General features: G+C 40.4%; 1 protein-coding gene and 1 long non-coding RNA gene across 2 annotated transcripts; one reads left to right on the top strand and one right to left on the bottom strand.

Annotated features, from left to right (window-relative positions):
• Positions 1-54: 54 nt before the first annotated feature.
• On the bottom strand, positions 55-7,914 carry LOC141932759 (ketosamine-3-kinase-like). The gene is made up of 6 exons (XM_074846818.1): positions 7,751-7,914; positions 5,334-5,485; positions 3,804-3,895; positions 3,226-3,308; positions 2,701-2,823; positions 55-1,976 (listed from the first exon to the last, which is right to left on the bottom strand). The coding sequence occupies exons 1-6, from the start codon at positions 7,889-7,891 to the stop codon at positions 1,638-1,640; spliced, it is 930 nt and encodes a 309-aa protein (XP_074702919.1). The 5' UTR covers positions 7,892-7,914; the 3' UTR covers positions 55-1,637.
• Positions 7,915-8,132: 218 nt separating this feature from the next.
• LOC141933176 (uncharacterized) lies at positions 8,133-11,176 on the top strand. Its single transcript, XR_012626015.1, has 2 exons — positions 8,133-9,321; positions 10,265-11,176. It is a non-coding gene; the product is annotated as an uncharacterized LOC141933176 (long non-coding RNA).
• Positions 11,177-11,581: the final 405 nt, after the last annotated feature.

Here is an 11,581-nt window from a genome sequence, read left to right as displayed (position 1 = left end):
CAAGAATGAACGCAAGCTGTAAGGTTTTAATTCAGAAAACAGAGACAACAATAATCAACTGGGAAACTTTTTATTTAAGCAACAAGATAAAAGTAAAAGCTATTCTACCAAGCAAGGCTTTAAAACTTTTTGTAGCAAAAGTTAAACAGCCAGTGAGAAGAGTAGTAGAATTAAGGAGAGAAAGTCATATCAAGTGATAGCCTTCTCTAAACTTGCTTCCAATTTGTATAAATAACTGCAAAACCAGTAACTAAAAAACCCTCAGTAATCTGCCAATATCCAACAACAACAAAAAATTTTAATTAATTAAAGTCATTCCCACACACTCAAAACGCATGTTAGGAATCATGCATCTCTCTCACCTACCTGGTACACCTGCACTGAAATGTGCACCAGCCTACATCAAAAAGAGTACAATTTTAGTATTACCATCTTGCAGGTACAAGAAATAGCTAGTCTGTAAAGCTGTCCTTAAAAAACTTCCAAAAGTAGTGTAGAGCTGCTGTTCTGTGAGTTACATTTTAATTTCCTTTGGTTTCATGTCTCTTATCCCAAGAGCTACGAAGTGCACTTAGTGGGGACCGAAGAAAAAAGCTTATGGCACCTGTAGTCTGAACTACAAAATAATTATGTGAAGCCTGTACCATGACCAGATGGCATTATCCTGTGAGCAATGGCAACAGCCAAAAAGTACATCTTCTGTTTGTATTAGTGAGAGTACAACTTCACAGGCTGCACACGTGTAAAGTGTCTTCTCTGAAAAGATCAGTAAGAATGCAGGCTATTGGACAAAAGCATAATCCAAAAAAGAAGAGAGAGCTAGTTCTGGTGAAAACAAAATTGCTGTAGATAAGAGCCCACTGACTGGCAAACACAGAACAGCCTACAAGAATGCCATGAGGTGCCAAAATGCACATGCCAGAAAAAATTATAAGCATTTTCACACAGCTTTGTAACAGAACAGGAAGCAGTCTCCATCCAATAGAATCACATTAGCATAACAAATAGCAAGTCCAAATCATTTTTCACAGTTCCCATTATATAATTTTCTTGTTGACTTTCAAAATACTTTGTTAACATTGTTCTCATGCACATAACTGGACATGAAGAGCTGAAAGAGTCTGAGCAATCTAGCATAAAGGCGGGGGGAACAGCAAAAAAACAATGAGCAACTTTTTTAGCCATCTCCTCAGCAACTAAGAAAATCAATTCTCCATTTCACAAACACTTCTCTAATGTTTTCCATTAGGGTGCAAATGCAAATCCTGGTATTTCTCTACTCTGAAGCACAATTGGTCCCTAAGAGAGAACTTCTTCCAAATCATTTACACCTAAGTGCTTGATTTGTATTACCTTGCCTAGTCTCAAGCATACAATGCTTTCTTGACACCAACAAATCCTTTGTGCAATAAACTCCTTCCTTAGATATTTCCCTCATAAAGTTATTCCCAACTATCCTAAAAAGGGAAGACTATGTTACACTTGGTATTCAGCAGGACTCACTGATTCTAGGTCTTTAGCTGTGCAACAAGGTCAAGGGTCTAGTAGGGTTTTTTTAACATTACTACTCCTGTAGTTGCATCCCCAAGTATGACGTTTTCCAAGCAACACAGGAAGTATTCTGCTCAAGCGGCAAGTCACTTTATAAGGTTTCTCATAATATTTAGAGAAGACCCTCTGTACCCTGTACCAAAATGGTTCCAATGGTTCATGTAGTGAAAAAGCTGATAAAGCTCTAGGCGTTTCTCAAACCCTGCAGCTTTGGGAATTTTACTGTGATAAGCAGAGTAAAAAGAACTGCTGAAGCCACCAAACATTCCAGCTATTGCAAGCTCATACTCTGAATGGCCATAGAAAGAAGCTGGATCGAAGATAATTGGACCAGAATCATCTTCAGCTACATTTCCTCCCCAGAGATCTCCATGCAGGAGAGCAGGAACAATTTCTACGTCACAGAACAAACTGGGTATCTTCAGCTGCAGGAGGAAAAAAGCAAGACATGTAAGTACTACATTTTAAGGTGAATGATTGTAGAGTTTTATCTGCATACCTGCAGAGCATGAATTGAAGCTTCTTAAAAGTCAGTTAAGAAAAAAACATAACCTGAAACAGCATAGGACCTAGTCAACAGAGATGCGGAGAAAAAACAAGAGAATTTCTATTTTTCATAAAAGCCAGGAGCTTTATGTCTTAAGTCACTTAAATGTCTTTTAGCAAGAAAATATAAAATTTAAAACTGCATTCGGTGCTGCAATGGTGACCAGCTTTAATAACAACAACCACCCACTTCATCATTAGAAGGCTCAGGGGTCTCTCACCAACCTCAAACAGATTTCTACAAAGCAATACCCAAATAGCTAATACTGTGGTCACTTAATCAGCTGCAAACCTTAAATGAACAGATGATGTGCAGAACAGTACTGCTTATAGATATTTCTCATCACAAACATGTTACAGGGAACGAGAAATGTGAACTCAATCTAGTATTTCCCAAGCAGTAAGGCAAAGTGCTATTTGGCACACATCCACTTTGGAATATTAGCATAGGGTGATGTGGCAAAAGCCATTATGCCTTAGAATAAAGGTCATTTTAATCCATAAGAGCTGCAGTCTCTTACCAACAGAACCTGGAGCATACCAACAAGCAGGAATTTTGTTTTACGAAAAGAAAATCTGAACAACCGAGAGAATTTCTCCTACCTGAAGCTGTGCCCAAAGTTCTCTTGCTTCCCTGTCTCCTGAATTCGCTTCGATCATGTCCATCTGGGGCTGGATTCTTTGCCTGGCAAAGAAAGTCACCCAGTCGTTCTGCCAGTCATTCACCTGAAGGAACAGGACAGCCGAAGTTAGTTCTACACCACACAAAAGACAGATTTTCTTCTTTTTCAAATAAAGTTTTGGAGGATTATACAGCCTTTGTGCTATACCCTCCAGGACAGTAAATGCTACCATTTAATAGACTGTTATCTTAAAACATTAAATTAGGGAAAGAAATAATTTGTTTTAAGTGATAAAAACCAAGAAATTGAAGAGCTATGAATGTCCAATGCAGCTGGAAGTGCTGTCCAAAGCACTACTTTCCTTAGCAGGCTGAACAATGTTTTTTCTTTTTTATGACTCTACAGAAATAAATTAATCTGCATTATAATAATTTTGGCCCTTGTGTCACTGAAGGGAAAATAAGATAAACTTAAAATTCTATCAGTCTGATGAAGTACAACCTACCTGTGGAAGATAGCCACAGCAGGTAACTGTATGAAAGCCAAATTGATCCACAAACTGGACTTCCATTTGCCCTTGACCTTTACCTTTCAAACCAAAGACAAAAATCCAATACTAATGACAAGATTCTAAGTATCTACAATGCAAATGGACCTTAAAAACTATGCAAGGGTACAATCCTTCTTCTACTGAGAATTAAAAAAAATTGCACCTTAATACTTTTTTTGTTAAAATTGTTGTTGCTGTTGTGTTTTAAGTTTAAGGCTTGATGTACAGCAGCTATATTATAATCTTCATAATCACATCCTGAGCTAGCGTATCTTCTCTGATACCATGTCCTTGCAGAAACTGTGGTTCGGAATCCCAAGGGTCCCAAATTGAGTAAACATTTTGCTTAGAGGTCCAAATACAGCCAATAAAAGCAAAAAGAAGACCCCCTGCCTGGGTGTTTCATCCAAATCTATTTTTGTAACATCTTTAGTGGAAGAAGATTAACTTATCCTGAAATAAAAAAAGCTATTTCAACTATTTTGTAGATTATTATTAACTAGGTTAAATTTGCGAACAGCTGTGTACTGTACCAACTGTGCTCTCTTCTTTCTTCAGCTTCTCTCCAAGTTGCTGGTTATGAAGGTGGAGATCAGCCAGTTGTGTTCCAAGCTTTGCTGAATGTCTAAGAAACAAAAGTATTTTTAGCAACACTGACACACGAATGAATCCAGTACTTGATATTCCAGGAATTAATTGAAAGGATTTATCAAGCATGTAAAAGAAGTTCTGCATCTCTAACAAAGTACATTTTCAAAATATTCTGGTTATAAACACCTCCTCTTCCTATAAAGATTACATACTAACATAGAACAAAATGTACTTACACTGTTGTTTCTGACAACACTATTAAAAGTGAAAGTGAGCAGCAATCATAAATTTAATAACAATGAGAAACTATCAATTCTAATTTCTGTGTGATGTCACTTCTATATGAACTTTCAGTAAGATATCTGTAAAGAAAGCATGCATAACATGCTATGCTTTTTTTTGGGGGGTGGGGGTGTGGGAATAGAGCCAGACAGGACTCATCCTCTTCTTTCTATCTCTGTCTCTCTGTCTTTGGCTTCTCCTCTCTAAAAGGCCTAGAAGATGGAAGAGTCAGGTGGGCCTTATTTATTTATCTATTTTTTGATAAAAGCTTATCCTCTACACAGTTCAGAAAACTCTTGTAGTAATTACAAACAACTGTCACAGCCAGTTGCCTCCCATGTTAAGAAAGGTATGTTTCTTTTCTGTCTTTGACCTCTCACTTCTTTCCCTGTTCTCGAGGCACTGTAATTTAAGGCAGTTATTTCTTCATTTTGTTCTTGTTAACACAGATTGTATCCCCTGAAATTTGTATGCCAAAGGTTGCATTTGCACACTTTTCATCTCAATTAGCCCAAATACAACAGGATTTCTGCTCTTTCTCTTGGAGATCACTAAACCATCAGCTTCATGATTTAGAAATTCCGTGGATGAGCAGGATGAGTGATAAAACTTTAAGCTGGCGGCAGAATTTCTGAGACTGGGATGAGAAATTGGTCATGACAACCTCCCTAATGGAACCAGACAGAAGTACTCATCATATTTTAATTTACTTAAGTGTTTGCCACAGAGGAGGGCCAAAAGTTTGAAACTATCAGAATCAAGGTGACTGTTGTAAAAATACTGAAATCAGGAAACTGAAATCAGCATGCATTCATCTGGGGAAGGGCCTCTGCATAATCATGACAGCCAATATTAAACATTGGTTCTCACACCAAAGGCAAGGACACAAAACAGGTGATCAAGTAGGTAATTTTCCTGACTGTAAAAAGGAACCTTACTGTAAAAATCACTAATTACTTACAAAAAAACAAACAAACCCAAAACTAAAGAAAAACCATGCTCACTTCTTGATGTATGACCTATTTGTTAGGTGAAGCATTCTGAAGTATTTTGTATAGTTCTCAGCTGTATAACTTCCCAAATGTATCTTGACTTGCTTTATAAAAAAAAACTTCTGAAAACAAGTGATTTAATTGTCATAATAGTCAAAATTTCTGGCTAAAGGAAGCAAAGATAATACTGTGTTTCACCTGTTTAAGCCTCTCATTTCCAAATGTTCCATCACAAACAGAGTAGTGCCCCCAGGCAGGTCTATAACTTTGATGGGTTTAGGCACTTTTATTGTCTGAGTTTTCAAAAGGGCTTCCAAACTTGCCATTTCTCCCTCAAACATTCTTCTAGCCTGTCAAATATCAAAGAAAACCATTAGTCTCAATGGTCACCAGTCCCAGGTAAACAAAGCTCTTCCACAAAACTGTGTTAAATAAAAAGCTTGGAGCAAGTAGTTACTGCACATACAAGATACAAATAGATCCACACCATAGATCCACACCACCAGACTTGACAATAATTTTACAAATACAGAAATTTCACTTCATAGACGAACTCCGTAGAAGTGACTTAGGTTCTAGCATTCTCTGTAACAATTGAAGGAGTGCATATATCTAAAATATAAGCAATATTTTATTAATGGATTATACAGCAAATGTTTCGAAAGCTATGGCAATACACATCATCAGCTGAAAGACTAGAAGAATGGTGCTGACATTCATAGTCTTCATGCCTTTCCTGACACAGACTGCTTAGTCTTCAAAACAGTCTCATTTGCAGTCACAGAATGATTTTCCCTGACCTATTTCTTTTGCCTCATGGGAAAAAGAAAAAAGAAAATCAATAATAGCAGCCAAACATCCCCTACTGCACTTGCATACAGAAGCCCTTAGAACCCAAGCCGCTACCAACTGCATTTGCTTTGAAGACATTCTGAATTCAGGACCTATTTCTACAACTGTTATCACACCAAGTAAAATCTATTCTCTTGAGTTGCTCCACTGACATCAGTGACACTAGTCACATGAAGAAATGCTACTCTAGAAGAGTTAGGCGGACATTGCAGAAAAAGGTACATGGGAAATCTACGGTATCTGCTAAAAGCAAAAGCAAGGAAATATAATGAGTAAAACAGAAACAGAATACTAGCTCTTTAGTACTGATACATGAAACACAGTGACAGGACAATTTGCAGTAGACATTGTCCAAAAATTCCAAAGCCTACAAGAGATCAAGAATGAAGAACTGCTGAAATACTGAGCCATGAGTTAGCTTTGTTCAGAGGAAATCAGTATCTCTGTCTAAAGCATGATATTAGGTTAAAGTCAGCTGTTAACTTTAATAGAGTAAAAAAAAACCCACAGTGTTTTCTAAGGAACTTTGTTTTTCTAAAGAAACTGCTGATATATACCCACTGCTGCACATGCAGCACAGCTTTATAACACAGTTTGGCAAAGTTTGCTTTAATCAGCACTCAGAATCCACACAAAGGCAAAAGCATAGAAAATTAAATGATTACTGAATAGAAAAATCTATCCAGATCTTTTTTTCTAAGCCCTATCTTGTAGCTAGCTGGATTGTATACCTAAAAACACAATTAACAAAACCCTAAGTGGAAGGGCTATATTGCTATCAATTCATACTATATTCAGTCTAACATAAAGCAGGATAACCCTTCCATATTTTCATGTTACCACCTCAATGCATTCATCTAGCTCCCTGATGTGATCAGAAAGCGCAGACAAATTTGGAACATAGTTGCATACATGCTTTCAAAAACATTTGTTTGCTATGAAAGGCAAATACAAGTTCTGACTTTTGTTCTTTTCAGTGAAGCTATTAATTTGATAGACACAAGTGTAGAGTTCTTTTAATGTAAATTCCACCTAATCTCTGCTTTTGCAAATAAGAATGCCATACGGGTATGCTGCATTATACTTATCTCTATCAAATGTAGATATCCACTTTCTACAGCAGCTGGTACCAGGTATTGAAAGGACAAAGTCTTGAACAATAATTGTGGAAAAATAAAATTTATTGAGAAAAGCCCCTTCTTATGTGCAGGGAATTACCAGTTTTGTTACAACAAAGAAAGATGCATACCCTCAGTAGATAATTTTATACCTTCTAGGTTGCTACAGATACTCTCACAGTATATGCAGCCACAGTGACACCACCGTTACCCAGCCGTAACTGATAACAGCATGCCACTGTACTGCATGCCCTAGACAAAAAATACCGGTACTGCAACAGCATCCCACCAGAAATGCTGCTTCCCATCCCAGTGCCCCCACCGCGGCCTCCCCATCCCCGGGCACCCCGCCACAAACCAGGCCCCAGCCCCACAGCAGCCGCCGCGCCGGCCAGACCCTCACAGGGCAGAAGCTACCAAACGACGCAGCCCTCCATACCTGGCGGCAGGCCGCCTCCCTGACACCAGCAGCCGACATTTTACTGCCCGAGGCCGGCCGGCAAACCTCCCTCCATCTAGAAGAGGCCGGGACGGGCTGAGACCAGCCCACCTCAGCGTGCCCGCCCTCACAGCTGCCTCCCCTCCCCACCCCGCCCCGCGGGTCCGCCGCACGCAGCCCACCCTCAGACCCCTGTCCCCCCACACCTCCGCCTTGGAGTTGCTCTTCACGTACACCCGGCCACGGTCCGTGTCGTAGCTCTGGCCCTGGCTGATGCAGCCACCCCCCGAATGCCCCGTCGGCCGCAGCACCGCGGTGCCCAGCGCCCGCCTCAACGCGTCCTCCATGCTGCCTGCCGGGGCCAGCGCGGCACTGCACCTGCGCGGCACCGCCACCGCCCGCGGGCGGGAGGGACTGCCAAAATGGCGGCCGGGACTGCCAAAATGGCGGCCGTGGCGGGGGTGGAGGGCTTGACAAGTGGCTTGGGAGAGGGACTGGCCGCGGGTGAGGGTTTCGTCGTAGGCGCCTGGGAGAGACCCAGAAGAAGCCGCTTCTTCCCAGCTGGGGGAGGGAGAAGCGTAAAATTGCTTCTCAGAGACGGGCGGGGAGGAGCGGGGTGCTGGGCTGCTGCGGCCTGGCCTCAGGGCCGCGAAGGGGCTTCCCTTGCGCCTTGCCTCCGGCTGCTCGACCCGGGCAGCCGCACCCGGGAGAGGCCCTCAGCCCGGTGGGGTTGGGCAGGATGCTAAATAATGCCAGCCAGAATCCCAGCACTCCTGGAACATGTTTTGTCCTGCAGAGAGCCTGTGAATATGCTTCTGTTTGATCTCATTTCCCTTGGGTGTGTGGTGAATTCTTTCCTACTACAGATGCAGAGGATGCACACGTCAAGGAAAAGATGTTGCAGTAGGACAATATATATAACAAAGGCAATGGGTAGTAATTTTTAAATATTTGGATTTAATGTGTTTTCTGGGCATTATAAAGGTATATGCTCAAATTCACTCTGTTCTTCAACAATAACAAGAACAGTTTGCTATTACTGGACACGGGCCAGGGTAGGCCTGAAGTATAATTTTTACTTAGCAAGTAACATTTAAAATGTAAGTTTGTAAGTGTAGGAAGCTGGAAGAGTTCCTACTGATCTTTTATTTGTCTCTTTCTTAGTGCAAGATTGTGCACTTTCATTTTCTACTATTTCCTTAAACATCTGTGGTCTCGCTGGTTACAACCACCAATTCATCTTGCGTTATTCCTGACTACCTCCTTATTCACTATCCTGATTTTCCTTGCTTGGGGCTTTTAAGAGCATTACTGTACTGCCTGAACAATTTAGACACCTATGGATATACATCTGTTTCTATATAGTAGTTTATGCAAATAGTAATTAAGATTAATTTAGAGTTATTGATGTATACTTTCAAATTTTAAACTGGATTTTGCTTTAGAAATTTTCTTTTTGGGGTTTAGTGCAGGAGGGTTACAGTCTTCTAATAGTTCCTGTGGAGCAGCAAAATAGCAAGTGGTGAAAGGAGTGAAGTTCTTTATTTCCAGGTCTGTGTACCTTTCCTTTTCAGGAGTTGCAATACAGCTTTCATGTTTTTTTTTTTAATCTGAAATTTTGTTTCTGTAGAAGCTGGTATTTTGAATTTGGTAGGATTTCTGGATCTACAGCAGTCCCAGCAGACTTACCGTAAATATTTTTGCTAAGGTTCTGTGTTTCTGGCTATTTCTACAGAGCCTGGACAAATCATCAATGAGCTGTGTTTGCACCAAAACAGTGGTTTTTTTAGAAGCACACTTACATTATCAGTCTAAAAAATCCTAAACTGACACATGATAGCTGCAGCTTGGGCTTTTAGCCACTGCAGATATGTCACGAGCATGCTAAATCTTGCTTGCAGAAGGTTGGTTGGATGGTTTGTGTTATCTTGCATTTTTGTGTAGCAGAGCAAGGGTTTCACTTAACAGTGTTGGCTGCAGAGGGCGTTATAACTTGTGGATGTGACAGCGATGGCGGAAGAACCTGTGGTTTATTGAGAACCATCAGAGTATGGAAACACAAATGAGAATATGGGGGTTTTTATGCTGGAATCTGTTTTCTGCCACATATTGGCTTTCCTGACTCTGTGTAAAATTAACCTTAAACCCATGTTGCCAGGGTTGGATTCAGATGTCTACAATGGTTGATGAAGAATGATAGAGATTATGCTGAGGGAGACTTTAAATTCTCAATTTGGAGTTTAGGAATCAGCAGGAGGTGCCATGGAAAATAATGCTACGAGTTTTCTTTGAACCTTCTTACTCAAAGAGCAAAGGAGTAATGTCCATTCTGAGATCAAGGAGACTTGCTTTTTCGTTTTGTAGTTTTTAAAGAACTATGAGATTAGGAAGAATTCAACCCCCCACATTTTTATTAAATGACACTTCTGCAAGTCTTGGAAAATTCCTGTTGTGTCTGATTTTTATTTTTTATTTCTTCTTTTGACAAAGCAGCTTGAAACCAATCAGAATTTGTTAAACAGATTTAATGGAGTTAAAGTAGAATGAAATGTGTGGTTCAGTCTACAAATACTAAGTCATAGTAGAATATTTGTCAGTAAAGAAGTTTTTTGTGCTGCACTAAAGAACAGCATAGTGAATGTTGTAGGAGTAGAGAGCAATTGCCCTTAATTCCCTAGAATTTAATTGGATTGTATTTCTTTCTGATTGCATCCGATCAGATAGGATGTAACAGAAGTTTGGCCAGAATTGTAATGTCAAGTTCATTAATTACATGGTGGACATAAGCTGAAGGAGGAACTGTCATCTTGCTTTCCAATGAGCGGTTAAGTGTTCTGGGAGAAACTCGGCAAGACCCACAAGACACTGCATTCCAGAAGACGCTACAGAGCATCTGGTTGCAGGAGGTATGAGTTCCCCACTCCTGCAGACATTGGAGCTCAGTGAGAGCCAGGATGTGGGAGCCGCTTCTTCACGGATACCCTTTTCAGTGCAAGCTCCAAGCCCGCCCTAAGCCTGCTGCGTGCCATCTTTGGCCTCTGTGCCGTGGGTTACTGCTCCCTATTTGAAATAAACTATCGAGTCAGACCCCGAATGTACTTACAGAGGACTACAAAAAAAAAGCTTAGCCATATACTGAAGTTGTTCATGCAGCGCAGGTCTTGCCTGCTGTGTGAAGGCAGTGTATACCACAAAAGGCCATGTGGCAGTGTGGGTTGACTTTGTGATAATCCTTTCTTCCCAGCCTCCACTCTGTCCCCCCATGTATTATTTATTCCTATTTGAGTATTTTAAAAAGCTTGCAGTATGCTATGGGAACCACCCCCTTTCCTCTGCCCTCTTGGGGTTCACCAGCAATATTTATCTTGTTCTGATGCATGCTGGCTTGCCTGCAAGATCCACAGTGGTTAACTTTCTGTTTAAAATAGTGTTTCTTTCTGTGGAGAAGACAACTGGCACGCTGGGCTGCAAATTATTTGGTGAGTCATCAGTTAATATACACATCCTGAATAAAAGAGCACTGCAGCTGCTAATTTCTGTTTGCTGCTTGACAGTATGTACAAGAAGAGAAAAGGTAATTGGTATATGTAGCCTTTTATTGGTTAGTTTATATATATAAATGGAAAATATGCATTAGGGCTTTTCAGGCTTCAGGCGTCTATTTGTGTGAACATATGAGAAGTGTGCTGTGGGCTCTTTGTCTTTTTTCCTCTCCCACATCCATGGATAGGCTGAGGGGTGGATCAGGAAGGATGTAGGACTTTCCATTACAGAAAGAGATGATTTATATGACACTCCTCGAGATTTGGTGTTAGTGCTTGTTTTTCTCTCTCTGTCCTTAAACATAATTTGCCCTAAAGAGAGAGAAAAAAGTTTTTTAAAAAATTCCTTGGGTCAGCTGTATGAGCAGATAAATGGAAATGGAATGAGTAGTTATCAGAATAACAGACTGAGATTAACCTTAGGAGCAGAATTTGGCCATTGTTCTGATTATGCAGAGACACTGGAATCAGAGTCATTGATGTGTGTGTTAATTT

This window comes from Strix aluco, chromosome 21 (genome assembly GCF_031877795.1).
Source record: "Strix aluco isolate bStrAlu1 chromosome 21, bStrAlu1.hap1, whole genome shotgun sequence".
NCBI lineage: Eukaryota > Metazoa > Chordata > Aves > Strigiformes > Strigidae > Strix > Strix aluco.
This window is presented reverse-complemented; position numbering and strand designations above follow the sequence as displayed.

Excerpts from the sequence above, each read along its gene's own strand:
- LOC141932759 (XM_074846818.1), bottom strand. The coding sequence starts at position 7,891 with ATGGAGGACGCGTTGAGGCGGGCGCTGGGCACCGCGGTGCTGCGGCCG. Across the intron at positions 2,824-3,225 it reads GCTGTGGCTATCTTCCACAG|GTGAATGACTGGCAGAACGA; the intron begins GTAGGTTGTACT and ends CTGTTCCTTCAG. Across the intron at positions 1,977-2,700 it reads AACTTTGGGCACAGCTTCAG|CTGAAGATACCCAGTTTGTT; the intron begins GTAGGAGAAATT and ends TTCCTCCTGCAG.